This window comes from Leptonychotes weddellii, chromosome 5 (assembly GCF_054177405.1).
Source record: "Leptonychotes weddellii isolate Sample4059 chromosome 5, ASM5417740v2, whole genome shotgun sequence".
Lineage (NCBI taxonomy): Eukaryota > Metazoa > Chordata > Mammalia > Carnivora > Phocidae > Leptonychotes > Leptonychotes weddellii.
The window spans coordinates 4,072,385-4,099,371 of NC_138373.1; the positions used below are offsets into that span (position 1 = coordinate 4,072,385).

The window sequence follows — 26,987 nt, forward strand, 5'->3', positions numbered from 1 at the left end:
TCCCCTCCACCTCAGATCAGCTGCCACGTGCTGATGGCCTGCAGTCCAGGCAAGTCCCGGGGCTGGGGGCGGGGCGGGGGCAAATTACAGACCTTGTTCTCACACAGCTGCGGAGAGGGTGTCGCCTGCTGGACTGCTGTCTGGAGGAGGGCTGCACAGCTTGCCTGTGTCCCAGACTCACATCCGTCACAGGCCTGCGCAGCTTCCCGCATGGCTTGTGGCACAAGCATGTAAAGGCCCAGGTGCTGTGAGCCAGCTGTGGCAAGGAGTGGCCGTCAAGGTGAGCAGCAGAGAGACACCTGGGAAGGAAGAGGTTGAAGAAGTGGAGATGTGTGGGAATGAGATTCTAGAAGACTCCATGTGTGCCAGGAAATCACCTGTGCCCACACGGGCTTAGAGAAGTCTGTACACTCTCACCTCGGATGGGCCTCCAGGCTCCACAGAAGCGACGTGAAAAGGCAGAACGGGAAGCAGCTTGGGCTAAGCACAGGAGGTCAGCAGAGACTAGGGGTGTTATTTTTCCTCTTTTTCTCCCCATCTCTTTTTAAAATCTTTTTTCAGCTCCAGATGTTTAAGGAGAACCTGGCAAAACACACCTAATCCCTGAGTTAATGGAACAAAGAATTCAGTGGCTGCTCATGACAAAGATTACACACCTACTGAAACAGAAAAGTCTGTTTAAAACACATAAAAACCCACCAAAAGACCCCCCACAAACCCTGGGGTGTGTGTGTGGGGGGAGTCTGATTTCCAGAGTTGCCATGTTATAATATTTAAAACGTCCAGTTTGCAACGAATGATGATAAAATACGCAAAGAAAGTATGGCCCACTCACAGGAAAGTGAACATCTGTGTCCATGAGTCCCTCCGTCTCTGGTCACGGGATTGGTCACGGGATTGGTCCCAGCCGACTGGGTCCAGAGTGCACCACTCTTGGTGGGCAGTCGAGACTAAACACAAAATCAGAATCCCAAAGGCTTTGGAGAGGAGCCTGGTGAGTCCATGCCAGAGACTGTCTCGAAGAACTAATGTGGGAAAAGCCAAGAAAGATTTGAAAAAGAGAACAGAGAGAGACGTGCTTTTCAACATGTGCAAAAACATTACAAAGAACGACGAAGGAGCGTCTGGGTGGCTCAGTCGAGCGTCTGCCTTAAGCTCAGGTCATGATCTCAGGGTCCTGGGGTCGAGTTCTGCGTCCCTGCTCAGTGGGGAGTCTGCTTCTCCCTCTCCCCCTGCTTGTGCTTGCTCTCTCAAATACATAAAATCTTTAAAAAAAAAACAATGAAAACATGATCTTGTTGAGCCAATTATAAAATATTTCAGTAAAGCAGAAAACAAACCCAGAATCAGAGTCCTTACAAGCCGTGAGTCAGGACTGACTGCAAATAGGAGAAAACCCAAGATAACCAAGCTGCCGGTAGCTCTGCCATCCAAACCAGCCAGCCGCTGGTCCACCACATCTACCAGAAGCCCTGGAAGGAACTCCCCTCAACTCTCATTGGTCTCTGGATTAAGTGTCCATCCCAGGAACAACTGAACTGGCCCCCAGGGAACGTGCCAGCTCTGTAAAATCAGCATCCCTTTCTGGAAGGATGTGGGGAAGAGCGCTAAGCAGACAAAAAGCGAAGCCCCTGCAAATGATCATTTAATCCATGATAAAGATGGTATTTCAAGTCAGGGACAAAAAGGTTAATTCAATGGTGTAAGGACAAGTAACAACTCATTAAAATAAAAATCAGATGCATTAAGCCACATCTTGTTGAGAAAAAAGTGGAAAAAGATCAATGAATGATTCAATTTTTAAAGGTCATTTCACATAAAGAAAGAATACTTAATATGTAACAGGGTTGCAAAAAAATTTCCTGTGCTCTGTTTCTTTCAAACAAGAAATAGCATTATTTCATCATGGCATGGAAATTTACAGGGCGGAAAGCAGTCACTGAATCATTTTCTTAAAATCATTCTTGCTCCCAAATTCCTGTATCTAACACTTCTGAATTACAGAATATCACATATATACACAATACACACACGTATGTACACATATATGTACACACACACACACCTATATAATATATAAATACACCTCTGCACCATTAGGATGCCCTGTAGCTCCAAGTAACAGGAAAATCTCAACTCCAACAGGCGTAAACTATAAGGGACATTGAAGACCTCGGTCTTCCCAGTACGGAGCAGCTTCGGAGCTGGTTAATTCTCCACTCTGTGCACTCCCTGCCCTTGGCCCTGCCCTCCCTCAGCTCACCATCCTACCAGCCCCGAGTCACAAGATGCCATCAATGGACATCCAGATGGACAAAGGCCATTCTGTTCCCGATTATCGACGACAAAACCTTCCCCCCAGATCACCCAGAATACTTCAGTGTCTGGTCATACTGCCGGCCCCAAACAGCCTCTGACGAGGGAGGAAACACAGGCCCCATCGAGGCCCTCTGACAAGGAAGAGGCAGACGGCAGGTGCCAACCTGCTTCAAGGGAGCTGGGTGAGGCAGGGAGCCGGGCTCAGGGCACAGCCTCTGGAGCACAGCTTGGGGAGCCTGTTGCCCTCACATGGGGCTCCTTCCACCGAGCCTTGGCAGGCGCCCTGTGAATCCCACCAGGAGCGGGAAAGAGAAGGGGTTTTCTACACACAGGGCTGTCTCTGTGTGACAAGCACCACTGCTTGCCAACAGCTGCCCCCCAGCCTCCGCACACTTGATGAACAGGGTTCATTAAACCAGCCCAGCCCAAGACAAACACTTTTCTTAAGGCATCGTTTGGCTTCTTTATTGACACGCAGATCAGTAACAACAGGCATCATATGTGCCAAAAAAACAGAACAGCTAAGTGGTGAGGTGCTTTTCCAAAACCTTTAACATCTGTCAGAACTCTGTTGAGAAAAAGAGAGTGAACCCATGTGCCGAGCACCACACTCAGAACTTGCTCAGACGGTTTTTTCCTGTTTTCTGCTTCATCTAATTACGCACACATTCTTGTCCTGAACCACTTCACAGCTGCAGCCATGACGGCTCGCCTCTGTTCTGCACGGTGTTCTAGAAACTCACATTCATAACCACCATTACCACACTGAAGAGAAGTTCTCTAATTCCCTAACGTTATCCGTGCCAGTCCACATTTAAATCCCTCCAAAGGCCTCCAAAGTACCCGCGTGGATGTCTTTTTGAGCTGGATGGTTTCTGGATCCAGTCAAGGATCACGCACTGCATCAGGTTAGTTCTCGTTAGTCTCTCTGGATTGAAAGAGCCCCCGGCCCGCCTGGGTGGCTCAGTCGGTTAAGTGTCTGCCTTCGGCTCAGGTCATGATCCCAGGGTCCTGGGATCGAGTCCCACGTCGGGCTCCCTGCTCCGCGGGGAGCCTGCTTCTCCCTCTGCCTCTGTCTCTGTCTCTCTCTGTCTCTCATGAATAAATAAAATCTTTAAAAAAAAAAAAAAAAGACACTGACTTTTGAAGAGACCAGGCCAGTTGTCTTGGTGGAAGCCCCCCCAGTCTGGATTTCTGTTTTCTCCACAGAAGCTGCTCTCTCTCTCTCTCTCGTATTTTCTGTAAACTAAACAGTACTATGAAGGACTCTGGCAAGAGCCTGCCACAGTGCGATGTGCGGACCCCACGCCGCACCTCAGCAAGAGCCACACGATGTCACCACTGCTGATGGTGCTGTGTTTTATCACTGGTGAAAGGGGGCACTTAATCATTCCATTGTGAAGGCATACCTTTCCCAGGGCCAGTGAGGAAGGTATCTGTAGGAGGGTCTCTGGCCCTGCACACATACCCTGTTTCCTTTGCACCTACTCATCCTGGCATCCATTGACGGTCTTTGCCTAGATGCCCTAGGGGTTGCAAATTAGCGATTTTTCAAATTCTATCATTCCTACATTTATTAGCTGACACTTTTCTAGAACAGTCAGCCTTCTCACAACTGCTTTTACTAAAAGGGCAGGGTTAAAATGCTTTCCTTCTAATTACAGAATAAGGAGCTTGTGTAAGATTCCCCTATAACGGTGGAAATAATCTCAAGCCCCTTTCTCTGTATTGATGTGGACACAGATTTTTGTTTATTCAAATGTTGTAGAATCAGTTACAGTTGTTCTGTTGGACCGTCAAAGTACCTCAAATTTGGCCAGGGAGAAGCCCTGCAAGGTAGCTTCTGGGACCATTGACACATCCCCATTAATCTGAGTACTACTTTGCTTTTTGACACAAGAGGTCCCAGCCTGGGGCGCCTGGGTGGCTCAGTCGCTAAGCGGCTGCCTTTAGCTCAGGTCGTGATTCCAGGGTCCTGGGATCGAGCCCCACATCAGGCTCCCTGCTTGGCAGGAAGCCTGCTTCTTCCTCTCTCACTCCCCCTGCTTGTGTTCCCTCTCTAGCGGTCTCTCTGTGTCAAATAAATAAATAAAATCTTTAAAAACAAAAAAAAGAGGTCCCAGCCTCACCCGGGACACCTCAGGCCCGGACCTAGAACCAGCTGTTTCTCCAGGGAGTCCTGGTTCCTCGAGAGGGAAATGCTAGCACCAAATCTGCTCATCTGTGGGGGCTGCCCCTGCTTCCAGGCCCATGGTGGACAGAGCTCAGAGATACATACACTTTTTAAAAATAATGACTGATACTTTCAGTTCATATTTCTTATTATGGAGAGTTTTACATAAATTCTTTCATTTTTATGGTCATCTTTTAAAGTAGGAAGTTTGGCTCCTGGTAACTTTAAGTTTCTTTTTGCCTTATAATATACATAAACTAGATCCAAAATAACACCAGTATTAACAAAAAATAAGTGATGTTTATTTCTTGCAGATCTTCGTCCTTAAACATATCCCATTAAGGATATATAGTCATAATTCTGCATTCAGAAGTTTCTTGTAAGAATTATTTTCTCTGTGTGGTTGCCAATTTGATATAAAGTTGATTTCTCTGTTTTCAATTTCAGAATGCTTTTATTTTCTATTTTTGAATGTATAATTTACATTTGTTCAAAAGTCAAAATTCATAAAAAGGTATAAGAAACCTTGCTTCCATCCCTGACTCCACCCTGTTCACTCCTGCCTCCATAGGAATTCATTTTTATATCATAGTTTATCCTTCTAGTATTTCTCTTTGCTTCCTCTCAACTCTTACACCGAAGGTAGCATGCTGTACGGTGGAGCGTACTTTGCGTTCCTCACTTAACAGCATGTTGGGGTATAGTATTTCAGATTTGTCAAATGTATCCCTTATAACGCATACTGTACTACAAACATACAAAAACACACTGGGGGCATTTAGTGTGAGAAATCTGTCATGGTAATTATTAAGCTATGGGGAGGTACTTCCTACTGACACCTACTTCAACACCTGCTACATAAACCAAACGCACACGTGTGTATGCTGTGTACAACATACCGAAGCCTCGCTCACTCAGGGGCACCTCAGGCACCCAGTGCTACGAGCTACAGCCACCACCGCGTTCTTCCCAAGGCCTCATAATCCCACAATGGGCACCGTTAGCATCTGATGCATCTTATGCCACATCTTCAAAATCTGGTACCACATCCAAATCGTGACTTCTAGTGTTATTTCTAGAGAAAACTTATCCACATTTCCCAAATTGATAGATTTCCCCTCAAGATTAATTCCTTTCTTACACAGTTTGATTTTTTTTCCTCAAAAGCTTTCATGCATGTTAGACACTGATATAGTTCCAATCCAATATCAATTACCTGATGGTCAGTAAGTTGTGACTCTGTAAATGCCTTTATTCTTCTGTGGCATTCTTTGTGATTTGAACCCTGTGACTGCTTCCTCTGAGACACCTATTAGATTCATAGGTGGATACTAACATACAGGACGTTCTCAGGGCTCTCTCCATGTGAGTTCTCTGATATTTCATAAGGTATGACACAGAAACCTTCCCAATATCCATTCCAGAGCGAGCCCACCAACCCCCACCCGATGTGTGTCTTCTGATGCCAATTAAAGACTGAATCTCCACAAGAGGAGGTCTCCACATTATTACAGTCCCAAGGTTTCTCCCATGGGGTCTCTTGGCGTTGATGAAACTCGACTTCACGCAGGAGGGTTTTCCACATTTGCTGCACCTTAGGGCATCTCTCTTGTGTGAATTACCTGGTGTTTTGTGAGCGTCGACTTCTTGCAGAAGGACTTCCCACATTCGTTACATTCATAGGGCTTCTCCCCTGTGTGTGTGCGCTGATGAACCGTGAGGGTCGACTTCATACAGAAGGATTTCCCACATCGCTTACATTCATAGGGCTTCTCCCCTGTGTGAGTCCTCTGATGATTAATGAGGTTTGACTTCACATAAAAAGTCTTCCCACATTCCTTACATTCAAAGGGGTTCTTCCCTGTGTGAGTTCTCTGATGTACAGTGAGGTGTGATTTCATACAGAAAGATTTCTCACATTCATTGCATTTATATGGTTTCTCTTCTGTGTGAGTTCTCTGATGTATGGTTAAGGCTGACTTATAACAGAAAGATTTCCCACATTTGTTACATTCATGGGGCTTCTCCCCAGTGTGTGTTCTCTGGTGTTCAATGAGGTGTGACTTCTGGAAGAAGGTTTTTTTACATTCCTTACATTCATAGGGTTTCTCCCCTGTGTGTGTGCGCTGATGTTTAGTGAGGTGGGACTTCTGGAAGAAGGTTTTCTCACATTCTTTACATTCAAAAGGTTTTTCCCCAGTGTGTATTCTCTGGTGTTGACTGAGGGCTGACTTCATATAGAAGGATTTCCCACATTCATTACATTTATAGGGTTTCTCCCCTGTGTGAGTTCTCTGGTGTACCGTTAAAGTTGACTTATGGCGAAAGGTCTTCTGACATTCGTTACATTCGTAGGGTTTCTCTTCTGAATGTGTCCTCTGATGATCAGTGAGATTGGACTTCATAGAAAAGGCTTTCCCACATTCACTACATACATGGGGTTTCTTTCCCGTGTGATTTCTCTGATGAATATTAAGAAGTGACTTCACATAGAATGACTTTTCACATTCATTACATTTAAAGGGTTTCTCTCCAGTGTGTGTTCTCTGGTGTATGATCAGGGTGGATTTCATATGGAAGGCCTTCCCACATTCATTACACTCATGTGGTTTCTCCCCTGTGTGAGTTTTCTGGTGTTTAGTGAGGGCTGATTTTTTATAGAAGGACTTCTCACATTCATTGCATCCATAGGGTTTCTCCCCCGTGTGGGTTCTCTGATGTACTATTAGGATCGAATTCATAGAGAAGGCTTTGCCACACTCATTGCATTCATAAGGTTTCAAACCAGTGTGAATTTTCTGATGTTTAGTGAGGTTTGACTTCACACAGAAGGTTTTCCCACATTCACTACAGTCATAGGGTTTCTTCCCTGTGTGAGACACTTGATGGATAATTAGGGCTGATTTATAGCAGAAGGATTTCCCACAATCTGTGCATTTATAGGGTTTCTCTTCTGTATGCTTCCCCTGATGTACGTGCAGGGCTGACTTATAGTAGAAGGACTTCCCACACTCATTACATACATAGGGTCTCTCCCCTGTATGTGTTCTCTGATGGTCAGCAAACTGTGACTTCTGTAAGAAAGTCTTCCCACACTCATTACATTTGAAAGGTTTCTCACCTGTGTGTGTTTTCTGATGTTTAGTTAAGTTCGATTTCACACAGAAGGATTTCCCACATTCCTTACATTCATATGGTTTCTCCCCAGTGTGAGTCCTCTGATGATGATTGAAGTTTGATTTTGCATAGAAGGATTTCCCACACTCGGTGCATTGATAGGGCTTCTCTCCTGTATGAATTCTCTGATGGACTTTGAGGGCTGAGCTATGACGAAAAGACTTCTTGCACTCGTTACACACATAAAGCTTCCCTTCTGACCGTGTTCTCTGCTGATCAGTAAGGGCTGACTGCACGGGGACTTGATCGCATTCACTGGGTTTCTCTCCTGCGTGAGATCTTGGAGGGTCCGGGGGTTGTGATTTATGAAGGGTTTTCCCAGATTTATGACTTCCACAGGGCTTCTCTCTTGTGTGTGTCTTCTGGTGCTGAGTCAGGTGGGACTCCTGGTAAAAAGATTTCCTGCAGTGACTACATTCAAAGGTTTTCTCTTCTGTGTGAGGAGGTTGAGTGACATGGGACTTCTTGCTGAAATTATTCTCATTTTCATTAGATTCCACGTTGACTTTCTGGTGTTTTATGAGGGTTGACTTCAGGCACTCATTGACCTCACAGTGATTCTTCCTTGTATGAGTTTCCTGAAGGACTTCGGGGGCTGACTCGTCACTGGTATTTCCCCCCTGTTCCTTATAATCGCAGGATTTCTCTTCTGTTTGAACCCTCGTAGGTGTAAGGATGGCTGCCTTGTTAAGGAAGGTTTCTCCACATTCATTATCTTCAGAAAGTGGTCCCAAAGTTTGAATTTTCTGTTGCTTAGTACGGTCCTCAGTATGACCCGGGGGTTTCCCATCTTCGTCATGTTCGTCAGATTTCTTTCCAGTATGAGTATTTCCTTGGTTATTATCAGAGAGCAACTTCCCGCATACATTAATTTCATCAGAGTTCTTACTTGAATGATTGTTATCACTAATAATTGATTCTGAAACATTTTTCAAACTCTTTCCACGTGAGTCATCTTGACAGGGTGTTTCTCTGAAATCATTCTCTCTCTTCTTAGTCAGTGATTTTTTGTTGATGAGTGAAACTCGCCACAAATGTTTGTCTTGGTTTTCCTGGCTTTTGTCTATAAGGTCATAAATAAGAAAAATTAAGTGTACTTTAAAAATGTTAACACATTTCCTATGATTACCAAGATCAAGATAATTAAAACATCTATCACCATACTTAGTTAGCCCAGGTAAATTGTGTGTGGTTAGAATGAGCAACATCTACTCTCAACAACTTTCCACTGTACTTACTGTACTATTAACTACAGTCACCTTGCTGTGCATCACATTCCTAGAACTTGAAGTAAGTCATTTTTAAGAGGAGGAAAAAAAATCAAGCTAATCTTAGACATCCATAATAAATTCAGTGTTAAAATTAGCAGTGGAGAAAGAATTACAAAATCCTTAAAGACTAAAAGTAAATCCCAATAATTTTATATGTAGACAAAATGGCACTCAGTTGAAGTAACACCGATAAGTCTGAATATGCAAGAATGCAGGGAAGTATTGTTCTCATGAATTCTTAAAGAATTCATGCTAGCAGGGGTGCCTGGGTGGCTCAGTTGGTTAAGCGACTGCCTTCGGCTCAGGTCATGATCCTGGAGTCCCAGGATTGAGTCCCGCATCGGGCTCCCTGCTCAGCGGGGAGTCTGCTTCTCCCTCTGGCCCTCCTCCTCTCATGTACTCTCTCTCTCTCTCAAATAAATAAATAAATAAAATCTTTAAAAAAAAAAAAAAGAACCTACTAGCAAATGAACTTCAGTCAAGAAATGGTGAAATGTAATACAGCAGAAGACTGCTTCTGAGGACTGATTTGTTTAAGAAGCCTAGAACTAAAGCAGGGACTGGCTATCAGAATAGAATTAAAATATAAAGGACTTCAGATTTTAGAATTATTAGATGTTAAATTTTAAACTTCCCCCAAACCGCTCCTCCCCAATCTCCCATGTCGGTAAACACCTCCCACCCCCATTACGATGTTGCTCTGACGAAATCCTTGCCTCGTCCCTCTCTCACAGGCCACATCTGACTCAGTGGCAGATCCTCCTCTCTACACATGCAGCCCCACCTCCTCACCTGCACCAGCTCAGAACTCGAAGCCCCCATCACTTTTCATCTGAACCACTGCAAGCATGTCTGCTCCACTGAGAGCTGAAACCGTCCACACCCACACAGCCCACTATCTACGTTAACCTGACTAGTATTCTGTCTTCATAACAAGACTTTACTACTCCAGGAAACTCGCCCGGGAAGGAAGGTTGCAAGTAATTTTACTGTTCAGAATCTTTCCCCAAAACCTTTTAAACAAACTGTTCAACTTTCCAACAAATAATAAACTTATTCTCCAAGACTCTTCAATCCTTGTTGTGTCCACACATCCTAAACTATTATATTATGGTCTTTACTCAATGGTTATCAAGCTCCTGTGTTAAAAATATACCTGAAACCATGCCCTCAGATCCTATAAATAACCTTTGTTCACCTCCCTCCGTGGCACTACTCAGACTGTCAGGGTGAGCAATAAATTAAAATCTGCCATATCAGTGGGTAACTCTGGCGGTGCTCTGGGGGAGCCAGCCCTGCACACTGTCTCTGCTTCTACTTTCGTCAACTACCTTCAGGCCCATCTCTGATTTTCTCTGGACAGTAGCCAGAGAAATTCTTTTAAAACATTCTTTTGTGGAAATCCATTAATAGTTGTCCATCTCACCTAAAGCAGAATCAAAGCCCTTACCTTGTCCTGTAAGACATCGTCTGGGCTCTGGCTACCCCTCGGACGTCATCCCCTACCAACGTCCCTCTCAGATGCATCCCTGCTGGCACAATGGCCCCCTGCCAGTCCCAGGGCACTTCAACAAACACCTGCCACAAGGGCATGGCCCAGCTGTTCCTTCTGCCTGGAACCCCCAGAATCCTGCTCTAATGAGGACCTCATCAAAAAGGCATTCTCAGGGGCGCCTGGGTGGCTCAGTCGTTGGGCGTCTGCCTTCGGCTCCAGTCATGGTCCCAGGGTCCTGGGATCGAGCCCCACATCGGGCTCCCTCCTCGGTGGGAAAGCCTGCTTCTCCCTCTCCCACTCCCCCTGCTTGTGTTCCCTCTCCCGCTGTGTCTCTCTCTGTCAAATAAATAAATAAAATCTTTAAAAAAAAAAAAAAAAAGGCATTCTCAGAGCACCTTTTAAAAGAGCATACCCCACTCTATATCTCCTTTGAGCCTGCCTTAGTTCTCTTCATGGGTCCTGTCAGTACTTGATAAGTAAATTGTTTCGTTTACATCTATCTTCTCCTGCTAGCTTATAAGCTCTAAGTGCTCAGGAGCATTGTTAGGTTCACCAGCTTATCTCCAACACCAAGAACACGAGTGGCATGTAGTAGGAATATCTGCAGAAGAATGAATGAATGAATGAATGAATGAATGCCTGAGGGAAAAATAGAGGAAACAGTCCATGAGGGCCGCCTGGGTGGCTCAGTCGGTTCAGGTCATGATCCCAGCGTCCTGGGATCAAGCCCTGCGTCGGGCTCCATGCTCAGCGGGGAGCCTGCTTCTCCCTCTCCCTCTGCCTGCCTGCCTACTTGTGATCTCTGTCAAATAAATAAAATCTTAAAAAAAAAAAAGAAAGAAAGAAATAGTCCATGAAATGGAGGAAGATGAATACTAGAGAAAGAAACTGAAGACAAAGGTCTAAGATGAGGCAGGCAGGGGTTCCATCCTGGCTATCGGGCAGAAAAGGGCAGCACTGGTATTTACAAGTGATGGACCAGGGCGGTTCAGGTGATCGGAGGCCAGCTTGCTCACTGTTCAGCTACTTCCGAAGGTCTGAGGGCCCAAAATTGAAATACAGAGACACACACCAACCTCAGAACCAACTCATCTGGGACCTGATTTCTGTGGGCTTCTTCCTTCCTCCACAATGACTGACTCACCTTGATCACCCTGGTCTGGGAATTCTCCCTCTGATGGCCACAGCTCTTCTCCGTGCTCCAGCCTGAAGATCACATCTGGTTTGGTGAGGTGACACCCTGTAAGTGGGATACAGGATAAAACGTGTCAGAGCTGCTTGGATATCAGGGCCCCTGGAGCACAAGGAAGGTGCAGCTTCAGGAGCCACATGATAAAGGTGCCTGTGTGCACCTTGCATTAGGGAGGTCAGAACACAACGTCCTTTCTGAGCCTGACGGGAACATCTCTGACCCACAAGATCATGAGATCTACACACAGTATCATTAAACACTCCTTCAGGGGCCCACAAACTCTGGCGGCTACGAAGGAAGAAAGGAAACGCACGCGAGGAGACGTGACACAGGGAACAGCCCTCACCCACTGAGACCAGGTGGCTGTAGTTCTCCAGCATCACGTCCCGGTACAGCGTCCTCTGTGTGCCTGTCAACTGTAGCCACTCGTCCCGGGTAAAGTCCACAGTCACATCCCTGAATGACACGGATCCCTGACCAGCACATTTCTGTTCAAGCCAGAGAGAGCAGTATAGGGTGACATGAAACACACATGTGGGAAACAAGTCTTAACATGTCTGAGAGTTTACCATTAACAGCAGGTATGTTGCCTATTCTATACCTTCTTTTGTTTTTACTTCGTGGGATAAAGGGATATGATGGGAAAACCCAGTATTAAAATTAATTCAAACAAAACAACTACAGTTCCTACTGTGTTTCTGAAACTGTCCTAACCTGCCGGGAATATTAAGCTAAACCAACTCTGGTTTTTTTCCTGCCCTTAAGGAGCCTAAGTCTTTTTTTTTTTTTTAAGATTTCTTTGAGAGAGAGAGAGAGAGAGAGAGAGAGAGAGAGCACGTGAGTGGGGGGAGGGGCAGAGGGCAAGGGAGAGAAGCAGACTCCCCACTGAGCGCAGAGCCTGACACAGGGCTCGATCCCATGCCCCTGAGATCATGACCTGAGCCGAAACCAAAAGTCAGACACTCAACTGACTGAGCCACCCAGGTGCCCCAGGAGCGTAAGTCTTAATAAGGTGACAAATCACATTTACGAACACATCCTGTAATAAGGTATCACAAGAGCTGTGCTAGAGTTATTTACAATGAGTATTAAATAATGGTAGAAAATATGGTTCTATTTTGTATTGTCAGGTTCGGCTTCACTTAGCAGGAGATCTTCGTTAATGTGGCACCATTACATAAGCAGAGCCAAGGAGCCATGAGAAGCACCCAGAAGTGTGACAGGAGAACAGTGTGTAGGACTGTAAGAAGATAAAGATCTGCAAAGGTGTCCAGGGATACATTACAGAGCAAATCTGGGTTTATTCCTGTACTTTAGTGTCTCCAAAATAGTTCACCCCCACCTTAGCGATAAAGTTTGAACACCTCCAATTTATTTATTTCTTAATACATAATATATACATCCCGCCAATCCACACAAGCTTATGATAAGCTTAATTTGTCTTTTTTTTTTTTTCCTGGCTAAAAGTTAAATGTAGACAACCTACTATTCCCTTTCTGCTGGAGCATCCCGAGCCCTCGGCAGGCGTGACCATACTGAAGAGAATAAGGAACCAGCGAGGACACAAAAGCAATCACTGTTACAGTTCTCAAATCAACAACCTAACTTTACAACTTAAGGAACCAGAAAAAGAAGAAATTAAACCTAAACCCAGCTGATGGAAGGAAATAATAAAATCAGAGCAGAAATATAACAGAAAAATAGATAAAATGAAAACAAAAGCTGGTTTCTGAAGAGATGAACAAAACAGACAAACTTTTACCTAAATGGACTAAGGAGAAAAAGAGAGAAGACTCGAATTACTAAAATCAGAAATGAAAATAAGGACATTTATACCATTTCTACTGAAATAAAAAGGTTTATAAGAAAGTACTATGAACAACTGTATGCCAACAAACTGGATAACCAAGAGGAAATGGAGAAAATTCTAGAAACACGAAACCCAGTCAAGACTAAATCAGGAGGAAAACAGATGATCTGAATAGAACTGTAACTAGTAAGGAGACTGTCAGTAACGAGGAGTATCCCAACAAACACACATCCTGGACCTCATGAAGTGAAAACACGCTCAACATCACTGATCATTAGGGAAATGCAAATTAAAACAATGAGAAACTGCCTCACACCCATTAGGATGGCACCTATAAAACACACACACACACAAAACACGTGCTAGAGAGGATGTGGAGAAACTGAATCAATCCCTTGTGCAGTGCTGGTGGGGATGTGAAATGGAAGGGCATGGCAGTTCTGCAAAAAGCGAAAAACAGAATTACCGTATGACCCAGTAATTCTACTCCTGGATATATAGCCAAAAGAACTGAAAGCAGGGTCCTGAAGACATAATACACCTGTATTTACAGCAGCATTATTCACAATAGTTAAAATGTGGAAGCAACCCAACAGATGAATGGATAAGCAAATGTGGTATGTACATAAAATAGAGTATTATTCAGCCACAGAAGAGGGAAGGATGTTCTGACACACATGCTACGATATAGATGAACCTTTAAGACATCACGTTAAGTGAACTAAGTCAGCCCACGAAAGGAAAGCTACTCACTTACACGAGACAATATCATAGAGACAGAGAACAGAACGGTGGCTGCTAGGGACAAGAGGAAAGGAGGAATAGAAAGTTATTGTTCAGTGGGCATAGAGCTTCAGTTTTACAAGATTAAAAGAGCTGTGGGAACGGATGGTGGTGATGGTCGCCCAACATTATGGAAAAAAAAATCAGTGAAACCAAAAGCTGATTCTTTGAAAAGATTACAAAAAAAATCGATAAACCTCTAACTAGGCTTTCTATGAAAAAGAGAGGACGCAAATTACTAGTACGTAAAATGAAAGAGGGGACATATTACTACAGATCCTAGGGATGAATAACTCTATGTCCACAAATTTGATAACCTAGATGAAGTGGACCAATCTGTTCAAAGACACCACCTGTCAACATGCAAGAAGAAATACACAATCTAAATAATTCTATATATAGCAAAGAACTTGAGTCAATAATTAATAATCTTCCAAAACAGAAAGCACCAGGCTTAGATGGGTTCACTGTGAATCCTACCAAACACTTAAGGAAGAAATTATACTACTTCTCTACAATCTCCTTTAGAAGACAGAAACAGAGGGAACAGTTCCTATTTCATTCTATGTGGCCATCATTACCCTAACAGCAAAATAAGACATTCCAAGAAAAGAAAACTACAGACCAATATCTCTCATCAACACAGAAGCAAAAATCCTCAAGAAAATATTAGCAAAAATGAAAGCAACAATGTGTAGAAAGAATTATACATCACAACCAAGTAGGATTTTTCCAGATATGCAAGGCTGGTTCACCATTCCAAATCTATTAAGATAATAAGCCATTACATCAACAAGCTAAAGAAGAAAAATCACATCATATCCATAGATGCAGAAAAAGCATTTGACAAGTAAAAAAAACTCTCAATAAACTAGGAATACAGAGAAATGTCCTCAACTTGATAAAGAATATCTACAAAAAACTTACAGCTAACGTCATACTTAATGGTGAAGAACTGGAAGCTTTACCACTAACATCAGGAACAAGGCAAAGATGTCACCTTGTACTGGAAGTCTTAGTTAATGCAGTAACACAAGAAAAGGAAATAAAAGCTATACTGACCAGGAAGGAAGAAATAAGCTGTTTTTGTTTGTAGATGACATGATGGTCCATGTAGAAAATCCAAAAGAATCAACAAAAAAGAGATGTGAAGCTATTAAGTGATCATAGCAAGTTTCCAGGATACAAGGTTCATATGTAGCAATCATTTTCCTAAATAACAGCAATGAATAAGTGGAATTTGACATTAAAAACATAATTGCAGGGGGCGCCTGGGTGGCTCAGTCAGTTAAGCATCTGCCTTCAGCTCAGGTCATGATCTCAGGGTCCTGGGATTGAGTCCCGTGTTGGGCTCCCTGCTCAGTGGGGGAGTCTGCTTCTTCCTCCTCCTCTCCCACTGCCCTGCTTGTGCTCTCTCTCGCTCATTCTAATAAATAAATCTTTTTAAAAACTCATAATTTTGGGGCGCCTGGGTGGCTCAGTTGTTTAAGCGACTGCCTTCGGCTCAGGTCATGATCCTGGAGTCCCGGGATCGAGTCCCGCATCGGGCTCCCTGCTCGGCGGGGAGTCTGCTTCTCCCTCTGACTCTCCCCATCTCATGCTCTCTCTATCACTGTCTCTCTCAATAAATAAATAGAAATCTTTAAAAAAAAAAAAAAGAAAAAACTCATAATTTCATGTACATTTCACCCAGAAAAAAATGAAATACTTAGGTATAAATCTAACAAAATACATACAAAATATATATGATAAAAATTATAAATCTCTGATGAAAGAAATAAAAACAGAATAAATGGAGAGTTATTCCATGTTTGTGGACAGGAAGACTCAATATTGTCAAGATGTCAGTTCTTCCCAACTTGATCTAATAGTTTCAATCAATCCTAATCAAAATCCCAGCAAGTTATTTTGTGGATATCAACAAACTGATTCTAATGTTTCCATACAAAGGCAAAAGACCCACAGTGATCAATATAAGAGAGGAACAAAGTGGGAGGACTGACAGTACCTCACTTTAAGTCTTACATGAACCTACAGTAATCAAGGCATGTGCTATTGGTGAAAGAACAGACAGGCACATCATTGAAACAAAACAGAGATCCCAGAAATTGATCCCTATAAATACAAGTCAGCTGATCTTTGACAAAGGAGCAAAGACAGTCTTTTCAACAAATGGTGCTGGAATAATTAGAAATCCACATGCAAAAAAGTTAATCTAGATGCAGACCTTACATCCTTCACAAAGTTAACTCAGAATGGATCACAGACCTACATGTAAAATGCAAAGCTATAAAACTCCTAGAAGACAACACAGAAGAAAATGTAGATAATTTTGGGTTTGGCGATGACTTCTAATATACAACTCCAAAGGCCCGATCCACAGAAGAAAGAACTGATAAGCAGGACTTTAAAATGAAAACTTTCTGTTCTGTGAAAGACACTGTCAAGAGAATGAAAAGGCAAGCCACAGACTGAGAGAAAATATTTGCCATAAACATCTTTTTTTTTTTAAAGATTTTATTTATTTATTTGACAGACAGAGAGACACAGCGAGAGAGGGAACACAAGCAGGGGGAGTGGGAGAGAGAGAAGCAGGCTTCCCGCGGAGCAGAGAGCCCAGACGTGGGGCTCGATCCCAGGACCCTGGGACCATGACCTGAGCCGAAGGCAGATGCTTAACGACTGAGCCACCCAGGCGCCCCTGCAATAAACATATTTGATAAAGGACTGTTATCCAAAATATACAAAGAACTCTTAAAACTCAATAATAAGAGGGGTACCTGGCTGGCTCAGTCAGAAGAACACAAGACTCTTAATCTCATGGTGTAGAGATTACTAAAAATAAACAAACAAACTTATTAAAAAAAAAACCCTCAATACTGAGAAAACAAACAACCCAAGACCTTAAGGGACACCTCACCAAAGATGTATAGATGGCAAATAAGCATAGGAAAAGGTGCTCCACATTACAGGTCATTAGGGAGATGCAAATTAAAATGAAAAACCACTACACACTACTACGATGCTCCAAATCCAGAACACTGATAACACCAAATGCTGGTCAGGATGCAAAGCAACAGGAACTCTCATTCAGTGCTGGTGGGAGTGCAAAATGGTACAGCCAGTGTGGAAGCCAGTTTGATGGTTTCTTACAAAACTACACAAATTCTTACCATGTGATCCAGCAATCACACTCCTTGGTATTTACTCAATGAAGTTAAAAACTTATGTCCACGAAAAAACCTGCAAAAACTTGCACATGGACGTTTATTTCAGCTTTATTTACAATTGCCAATACTCTGAAGCAACCAAGATGTCTTTCAGTAGGTGACTGGATAAATAAACTGTGGTCCATCCAGACAATGGAACATTATTCAGCGCTAAAATGAAATGAGCTGGGCGCCTGGGTGCCTCAGTTGGTTAAGCGACTGCCTTCGGCTCAGGTCATGATCCTGGAGTCCCGGGATCGAGTCCCGCATCGGGCTCCCTGCTCGGCAGGGAGCCTGCTTCTGCCTCTGACCCTCCCCCCTCTCATGTGCTCTCTCTCATTCTCTCTCTCAAATAAATAAATAAAATCTTAAAAAAAAAAATAAATAAATAAAATGAAATGAAATGAGCTATCAAGCTATGAAAAGACACGGAGGAATCTTAAATGCATCCAGCTGAGTGAAAAAAAGCCTATCTAAAAAGACTACGTACTACCTGATCCCAACTATACAACATTCTGGAAAAAGCAAAACTATGAAGAGAATAAAAATATCAGTGAGGGGGAGGGAGAAAGGAGGGATGAGCAGTAAAGCACAGAGGATTTCTAAGCACAGTGAAAACACAGTTGACCCTTGAACAACATGAGTTTAAACTGCGTGGGTCCACTTATACTCAAGATTTTTTAAATAAATACAGTACTATAAATATATTTTCTCTTCCTTCTGATTTTCTTCATGACATTTTTTCTCTAACTTATTTATATTGTAAGACTACAGTATATAATACATATAACATACAAAATATGTGTTAATCGGCTGGTTGTGTTATCTATAAGGCTTCTAGTTAGTAGTAGGCTATTAGTAGTTAAGTTTGGGGAGTCAAAAGTTATATGTAAATCTTTGAGCGAGGAACTGGCACCCCTAATCCCCATGTTGTTCAAGAGTCACTGTACTCTGTATGATACTGTAATGGTGGATCCATGTTATACGTTTGTCAAAAGCCTACAGAGTGAACGCCAAGAGTGAACCCTAATGTAAACTGTGGACTCGGTGATTCTGATGCGTCAGTGTGGGTTCATCAATTATAACAAAGGCACCACTCTGGTGGGGATGTTGATAATGGGGAAGGCTGTGGTTGGGGGGGCAGGGGTACATGAGAAATCCCTGTACCTTCTACTCAATTTTGCTGTAAACCTAATGTTGCTTTAACAAAAAATAAATTCTCAAAGCCACAACAACAAAACTCCACCTTGCATGATCTGAGACAGCATTCAGAGAAGGGAAAGGAGCCCCCACTTCTCCCGGACGGCCCTGCTGGGTGTTCAGGTAGGATGGTTTACCCAGTAGGAGTAGAGTTTGGTTCCCAAGTAAGACAAAGGCTACCATTTGTCTAGTCAGCCCACAAATATGTGTCAAGCACCTACTAGGAGTGAGGCACAAGATGAGCAAGTGAAAGTATAAAGATGAACACGATGTGCATCTGGACTTTGAAGGGCTAAAGCTCTGATTGTTGATACAAACAAGTAATTTCCACACAATGGACAAAGTACAGACAGGGACAGCACGGGGCACTGTGGGAACACAGAGGAGAAAGGCAATTAATCTAGAGGGGGGACAAAGAAAGAGAAGAAGGGCTTGTTGGCTGAGATACCCCCAATCTAGCTCAGAGACTCAGAAAAGGAAATGCAGCAGGGGTCAAAGTCAGCCCACAGAGCAGGAACATGAACAAAATGCACAGGCAGGCAGTAACCCCATGTGCTTAGGGAGCTATGTCAGATTTGGGATCACATTACAGGTTTACTTGTAAAATGTCACCTTCTCCACCAAACTGTAAATTCCATCAAAAAGGGACCAGGTGGGGCGCCTGGGTGGCTCAGTCGGTTAAGCGACTGCCTTCGGCTCAGGTCATGATCCCGGAGTCCCGGGATCGAGTCCCGCGTCGGACTCCCCGCTCAGCGGGGAGTCTGCTTCTCCCTCTGACCCTCCCCCGCTCATGCTCCCTCTATCTCAGTCTCTCTCTCAAATAAATAAATAAATAAATAAAAAATCTAAAAAAAAAAAAAAAAGGGACCAGGTCTCTGCATCGCTTTGAGTTCAGTCTCTGGCACACAGTGTCTGGCACACTGAACAAATGCCCAACCAATGTTGAATAAAACGTAAAGTGTATTAACATTTTTAAAAAATGTTTTAATAAAACAGAGAAATAGGAAGTGGTCACACTCTCAACAGCCTTAATTTCCTAAGGAGCTTGGCCTTGCACCTACAGGTGGTAGGAAGCTACTCGAGTGGTCTCCAGATTGCAATGGCGTCATCTGGGTAGACTTATGTATTTACTTTAGACAGACAGAAAGCACACATGTGTGAGTGGGGTGAGGGGGAGAAGAGAATCTTCAAGCAGACTCCCCACCAAGCACCGAGCCCGATGTGGGGCTGGATCCTACAACCCATGAGATCATGATCTGAGCTGAAACCAAGAGTCAGATGCTCAACCGACTGAGCCACCCAGGTGCCCCGAATAGCATTTCAGATTAATTACTCAGGAGGACAGACGAATCTGGGGGACAAAGAAGCAAGGAGCTGTTCCAACAGTCCAGGGGAGAGAAAATTAAGCTCTGAGAAGGGGAGAAGGAATTCAGTAGGAAGAACAGGTTTAAGAACTGTTGACATCTTAAAAGTAGTAAAACTGAGATACACACAGGATGAGACTGAGGGAGGGAAGGCTTTAGGATGAATCCCATTCCGGTGCTTCCTTACACTGTGTCCCGCAGATGGCCCATTATCCGACAGGGGATGGAGGGACAAGATTAGACGGGAGACAGGGGAGGCTGCAGATGACCATTTTAACTTTGGAACTGTGGAAAACAAAGGTGCCTCTAGCCACCTGCACAGAGAAGGACAAGACACGAGGAAAAAGCCCAGGCTATGTAACACTTGGTACTCCCACCACAGAGGGTATGAAATAGAAAGGACTTGCACAGTAACAGGAGGAGGGAGTGAAGGATGGGAATTTGGGGATAAGCCATGAGAATGGGCAAAAGAGGAGGAAGATGCCATGAGGGAGACAAAGAAATCAGAGTAGGAAAAAAGCCAGAACGATGTCACAAAATACCAGAGAAAGAGGCCTTTCTAGAAGGTCAAAGTGGGTCAACTGCCACACGCAGCCGAGTTCTAGTAAAGTAAGGTCTGGAAAACATCTGTTGGGAGTCCACTGCAGAGACCTTGCTGTCAAGCTTTATCAGGACATCCGTAGGCAAGCAGTGGGGAGGAAGTGAGGATGCATCCAGTGGATTAAAATGTGAAGAGATAAGCAGATACTTGTATCCAAATGTTCACAGCAGCACTATTCTTTTTTCTTTTTTTTTAATTGAAGTATATAATTAACATACATGTTATATTAGTTTCAGGTGTACAATATAGTGATTCAGTAATTCTGTACATTACTTAGTGCTCATCACAGTAAGTGTACACTTAATCCCCTTTATTTCACCCATTCCCCACCCACCCACCCACCTCCCCTTGGCAACCACCAGTCTCTTCTCTGTATTTTAGAGTCCGTATTTTTGTTTGTCTCTTTTTTTGTGTATTCATTTGTTTTGTTTCTTAAATTCCCCATATGAGTGAAATCATATGGTATTTGTTGTTCTCTGACTGACTTATTTCACCTAACATGATACCCCCTAGGTCCTCCATGTTGTTTCAGGTGACAAGACCTCATTATTTTTTATGGCTGAGTAATGTTCCATCACACACACACACACACACACACACACACACACACCACATACACTTTATCCATTTGTCTATGGATGGACACTTGGGTTGCTTCCATATCTTGACTGTTGTAAATAATGCTGCAAGGGGAGCCTGGCTGGCTCAGTCAGTTAAGCATCCAACTCTTGGTTTCAGCTCAGGTCGTGATCTTATGGTTGTGGGGTTGAGCCCATTGTTGGGCTCAGCGTTTGATGAGGAGTCTACTTAGGATTCTTTCTCCCTCTCCTTCTGCCCCTCCTCACTCATGCTCCCGCATAAATCTTTTGGAATTAGTGTTTTTCTTTTCTTTGGGTAAAAACCTAGTAATGCAATTACTGGATCATTCTATTTTTAATTTTTTGAGGAGTCTCCATACTGTTTTCCACAGTGGCTGCACCAGTTTACATTCCCACCAACAGTGTGGGAGGGTTCCTTTTTCTCCACATCCTTGTCAAACATGTTATTTCTTGTTTTTTTGATACTAGCCATTCTGACACATGTGAGGTGATATCTCACTGTGATTTTGATTTCACAGCAGCACTATTCTTAACGGCCAAAGGATGGAAACAATCCCAAGTGTCCATTAACATATGAATGGATGAACAAAAGGTGATGCATCCGTACAATGAAAGATTATTCAGACACTGAAAGGAAGTTCTGATATATGCTACAACATGGATGAACCCTGAAAACGTTATATGAAGTGAAAGAAGCCAGACCACAAAAGGACAAAGATTGTGTGATTCCACTTATATAAAATACCTAGAATAGGGAAATTCAGAGACACAGAAAGTGGATTTGGTTACCAGTGGCTGAGGGGACCAGGAGTTACTGGCTAAGGATTACAGAGATTTGTCGGAGGAGAAAGTTATGAAAATAGGGGTGAATGGGTGCACAACATTGTGAATGTAATTCATGCCACCAAGCTGTACACTTATGGTTAAATGGTTAAAATGGTGAATTTTGTTATATAGACTTTATCAAAATAAAAGCGAGTGGATAGTGCGTAAGCATTTGCCAAAGGCTATGAGTTTGAACAATCTGCCGTCCAACTACTTAAGGAGTTAAGAACAAGCCATCCGTTTCTTTCATGCCTCCAGAGAGCCTTAGGGTTTTGTCCCTAGATCAGAGTGGATGTTCAGAAAGCTCTCCAGAGTCCAGCAGCACTTTGGTCCTAATAAAACCTGAGTTCTGATCTCTACCTCAAGTGCAGGATGATTACAGTCAACCAGGGGGTCACCATAAGGTTCTTCACTACCTGAAGAACTTCAAAGACATTTTTTCCCAGACTCCGGAGTCACTAAGTCTTTCTGTCCCAGGAGTAACTGGCTGGTTCCTCTTTGTGGTCACTGAAAATCCTGCGCAGATCAGGAAGCTCAAAGACAAACGTGTGGCTCACCTCTGATGACTGAGGGGTCACATGACTTACAGCCACCACAGGTCACACAGGTACCACCCAGTCTTCATTTACCCAGAAGTAGCTTTTCATCTATTTCTACTTTAAGATATGAACACACTTAGAAAAATGACAAAATCTGCTGGAAAATGAAATAAGGAATAAAGAAACAACTCACCAGGGATTTGTTCATTTTCTGTTGTTCTTGGTAGAATGTCAAAAGCTGGGAAGGCACACCTATAAGAGAAGAGCAACAGGGTAATGAGAGCTGGTTGGCCCTGCAGCACCTCGATTCCTGTACAAACTTCTACACGCCAGCTGGTTAACTTCTGATCCTGGAGAGGAGAAGGTAGGCAACTTCCATCCCTCTGTGACTCCTTTTTTTTTTTTTTTTAAAGATTTTATTTATTTATTTGACAGAGACAGAGACAGCGAGAGAGGGAACACAAGCAGTGGGAGTGGGAGAGGGAGAAGCAGGCTTCCCGCCGAGCAGGGAGCCCGATGCGGGGCTCGATCCCAGGACCCTGGGATCATGACCTGAGCCGAAGGCAGACGCTTAACTACTGAGCCACCCAGGCGCACCCACTCTGTGATTCCTTAAACCTGCAATGTTTCCTACTGCTTTAACTATGTCCCCCTCCCATTAACACAGAAACGTTTAAAACAGAACTATTTTTTTGAAGATTTTATTTGAGAGAGAGAGTGGGGGGGGGTGTGGGGGTGTGTGCATGCGAGTGCCCATGTGTGTGGGGGGGGGCGGAGCAGAGGAAGAGGGACAAGCCGACTCCCTATTGAGTGCAGAGACTGATAAGGGGCTCAATCCCATGACCCCAAGATCATGACCTGATCAGAAATCGAGAGTCGGATGCCCAACCAAGCCACCCAGGTGCCCCTTAAAACAGAACTATTAAGCAAATACTGGCATGTCAAAATATGAAATACAATGTCTTCATTAAAACTGATCTTGTAGGGCGCCTGGGTGGCTCCGCTGGTTGAAGCACCAACTCTTGGGTTTGGCTGGGGTTGTGATCTCAGGGTCATGGGATCGAGCCCCTCCAGGGGCTCCATGCTGAGCATGGAGCCTGCTTGGGGTTCTCTCTCTTCCTCTCCCTCTGCCCCTCCCCCCCACTCACTCACCAGTGCACTCTTTCTAAATAAGCTAATTAAAAAAAAAAAACCTGATGTTGCAGAAGAAAACAAACCCTAAAGGCTATCTTGTGTATCTGATTTACTAACAATAAAATTCACCCCTTGAGTCCAGAATCCTTAAAGCTTTGGAAAAAGGGGTAGGTCCCTTAAACATAAGTCTTTTAAGAAACTGTTTCTTCTGGGGCACCCAGGGGAGCTCAGTCGTTGGGCATCTGCCTTCGGCTCAGGTCGTGATCCCAGGGTCCTGGAATTGCTCCACAGGGAGTCTGCTTCTCCCTCTCCCACTCCCCCTGCTTTTCTCTCTCTTGTTGTGTCTCTCTCTGTCAAATAAATAAAATCTTAAAAAAAAACAACAACTGTTTCTTCTAATTTGACTGGTGTTTCTCAAAAGGATCTTTAAGAGGAAACTTACTTTGATGTTATTGTGTGGACTGCACCACGCCAGAAGTCCGGGACTCTGGCGTCTACTCGTCTCTTATTGAGCTTAGACAAGTCATTTCCCTCCTCCGGGTTCTTTTCCCCTCTTCTGCCAAATGAGACAAAACCAGAAAACTCTGGCAAACCCTCCCCGAACTACTACTCTTGACTCTGTAAGATCAGAAAGACAAGAACACATCTCCAGATGCCTGACCTGGTGACTGGTCGTGGTTAGAAAGCTGCCTACCTTCTGGAAAGAATCAGTGGAGAATGAAGGGAGGGAAGAGTGCCCTTTGGGGTGGGGCTGAAAATAAAAACTCCCCCGCTGTAGAGCCAAAGAGGTGACATTTCTCACAGTCTGTCCCCTGCCACCACTTGGCCCCAGCTCCCTTCTCCCGTCTGCAAAGTGACTCACAGCTTCTGAACGTGGTGAAATCACTCGGTGCCCCATATGCTCTTTTTCTGCGTTTCTTCTGCTTCTCCTGAAGCTCTGCAGAGGGTTCCTCCCGGTGAGAGTCCGGTTCCCGAAGCCCGGCCCTTCTTGCCTCAGTAGAGCTGCTTTGTTACAGGAGAGCCTAGGGGACAAACTCCCTCCAGCTGGAGCCTTCATCAGGAGCCCCGGACCCGCCTCCCCGAGAACACACGGCCCCTCTCAGGGGACGCAAAGCAGGGGGCCGAGGACAAAGGCGGGCTGGCCGCGGTGAAGCGCTCTCAGGCCCTGGACAGCGCAGAAGCGGGGGAGCCCCCGCGGCTCCCGCACGCCCAATCTTGCAAGGACCCAGGGAAACGCTAAGGAGCCCCGGGATTCACAGCGCCGCGGGCGAGCCGAGCACACACATTTCGGTCACGGGTGTGGGGCCTCGGCGCCGGGCTCTGATGGATGTACGGCATGCAGATCGCGGCACCCGGTCCCAGTCCTACCTCGGCGACCCCCGGCCGGTGGCAGCCGGCGCTCAGTCCTCCGGGACGCGGTCGGGCCCCTTCCGCACCTAGGAGGATGGGGACCCCGCGGCAAGCGCGGCCTCCCCCCAACACGCGGCCCTTCCTGCGGGTTCATTCGGGGGATCCAGAGGCGCCCCCATTCTGGGTGGACACGGCCCCCGCCAGGGGGAGGCGACCTGAGCGGGCCGGGGTCTACCGCCCCCCTCCCCACGCCCCGCGCTGCAGCCTCGGGCCGCCCGCGCGGACCACGGCCGGGACCTCCCGGGCCCAGCGCCCGCCCTCGCGCGTCCGGAACCGCGCCCGCGCCCGCGCCCGCGCCCGGTAGGCCCGAGACCCCCAGAACGCCCCGCGGCGAAAGACGCGCGCCTGCGCACTGAGCCCGACGCGGGCCTGGCCGCGCCCGCCACGACCCCCGCGGGAGGCTCCGCCCGTGTGCGGGGCGGGACCTACGCGGATCCGCCCGCCCCGCCCCCACATCACCCCACACTGCCCCTCCCCAGTTTCACCCCGACTCCCACCCGACCTCGCCCCCATATCACCCCAACCCGCCGCCGCATCACCCCAGTCCTACCCCACCCTAGCCCTCCCCAAATTCACCCTGACTCCCACCCCCACCGCGCCCCCACATCACCCCACTCCCACCCCACCCCGCCCCGCCCCCACGTCACCCCACTGCCACCCCTCCACGCTCCCACATCACCCGAGTCCCCCACGTCTCCCCAACCCCAGCTCCGCGGCCTCCCCTGCCAGGTGGTGAGGGGCCTCCTCAAAGCCGCCAAACAAGGCAGAGATTCGGGAATACAGATGAAAAGTTTTAACCAAATTAGCCCTTGCAATTAATTGCCCAGCCAAGCAATTTTTAAAAGATGTGAATGAAAACGAAATAAAGGCGAGGATGACAAAAATTTCAGACAAAATACACAAAAATCGAAGTTAAGTCAAAACGCACAGAAACGAAAAGAAAAAAAGCATCTCGCACCTTCTCCCAGAGATGACTATACTGAACCGTTAGGCGCGCATCCTTCTGACCGTTTTACCGTAAAGAAAAAATAAAAAAGGATCACGAGGGGCCAGGGCACAGACCGAGGACACTAACTCTGTACCAAATGATGAAGGGGCCTTTGGGATTGGTGGGAGAATAAAGTATGCCATACATCGTAAGCTCAACCAGTGACCATGCTCAAATACAATTAAGGTTAAATACCGAGCTCACACATCACAATAAGTTTGACCTGGAGTCAAGATTTTTAAAATTTAAAAGCAAATTCTTTCTTTCTTTTTTTTTTTAAGATTTTATTTATTTATCTGTCAGAGAGAGAGCACAAGCAGGGGGAGCAGCAGGCTCCTTGCTGAGCAGGGATCCTAATGCAGGACTCCATCCAGGGACTCTGGGATCATGACCTGACAAAGGCAGAGGGAAGGCGGGTGCTTAACCGACTGAGCTGCCCAGGCATCCCTAAAAGCAAATTCTTAAAGCATAAGTGAATTTTAGAATACACAACCAATGGATAGGAAACACGGGACAGCACGATACGAAACCATTAAGCTGAAAACTAACTAGTTTTATGTTAGAAAGTTACACATTTCAGTTTCAGATTAAAAATTGGAACAGCTTAAAGACAATCTAGGAAAAGATCTTTATACATGAGAAACAAAGGCTTTATACTCTTAATTTATTAAGAGCTCTTCAAATCATTGAAAAGATCAGCATTATTATCATCACTCCCTTAAGATATGGAAAAGGGAGGGGAGCCTTGGTGGCTCAGTCGTTAAGCCTCGTTAAGCGTTAAGTGTCCTGGGATCAAGCCCCGCACTGGGCTCCCTGCTCAGCAGGAAGCCTGCTTCTCCCTCTCCCACTCCCACTGCTTGTGTTCCCTCTCTCACTGTCTCTCTCTCTGTCAAATAAA

The 26,987-nt window shown here is 45.1% G+C and overlaps 2 protein-coding genes across 2 annotated transcripts in view; both read right to left on the bottom strand.

Annotated features, from left to right (window-relative positions):
• RBAK (RB associated KRAB zinc finger) overlaps nt 1-22,765 on the bottom strand; it is a 73,519-nt gene extending 50,754 nt beyond the window's left edge. The window contains exon 1 of the mRNA XM_081819043.1: nt 22,751-22,765. Coding sequence (XP_081675169.1) covers nt 22,751-22,765 — 15 coding nt within the window. The remainder of the gene's footprint in view (nt 1-22,750) is intronic.
• On the bottom strand, nt 571-24,208 carry LOC102740554 (uncharacterized). The gene is given in 6 exon segments (XM_081819030.1): nt 571-6,090; nt 6,093-8,732; nt 11,580-11,675; nt 11,978-12,115; nt 22,751-22,809; nt 24,134-24,208. Coding segments are annotated over 4 exon segments (3,219 nt in total). The 5' UTR covers nt 12,114-12,115; nt 22,751-22,809; nt 24,134-24,208; the 3' UTR covers nt 571-5,743.
• Nucleotides 24,209-26,987: the final 2,779 nt, after the last annotated feature.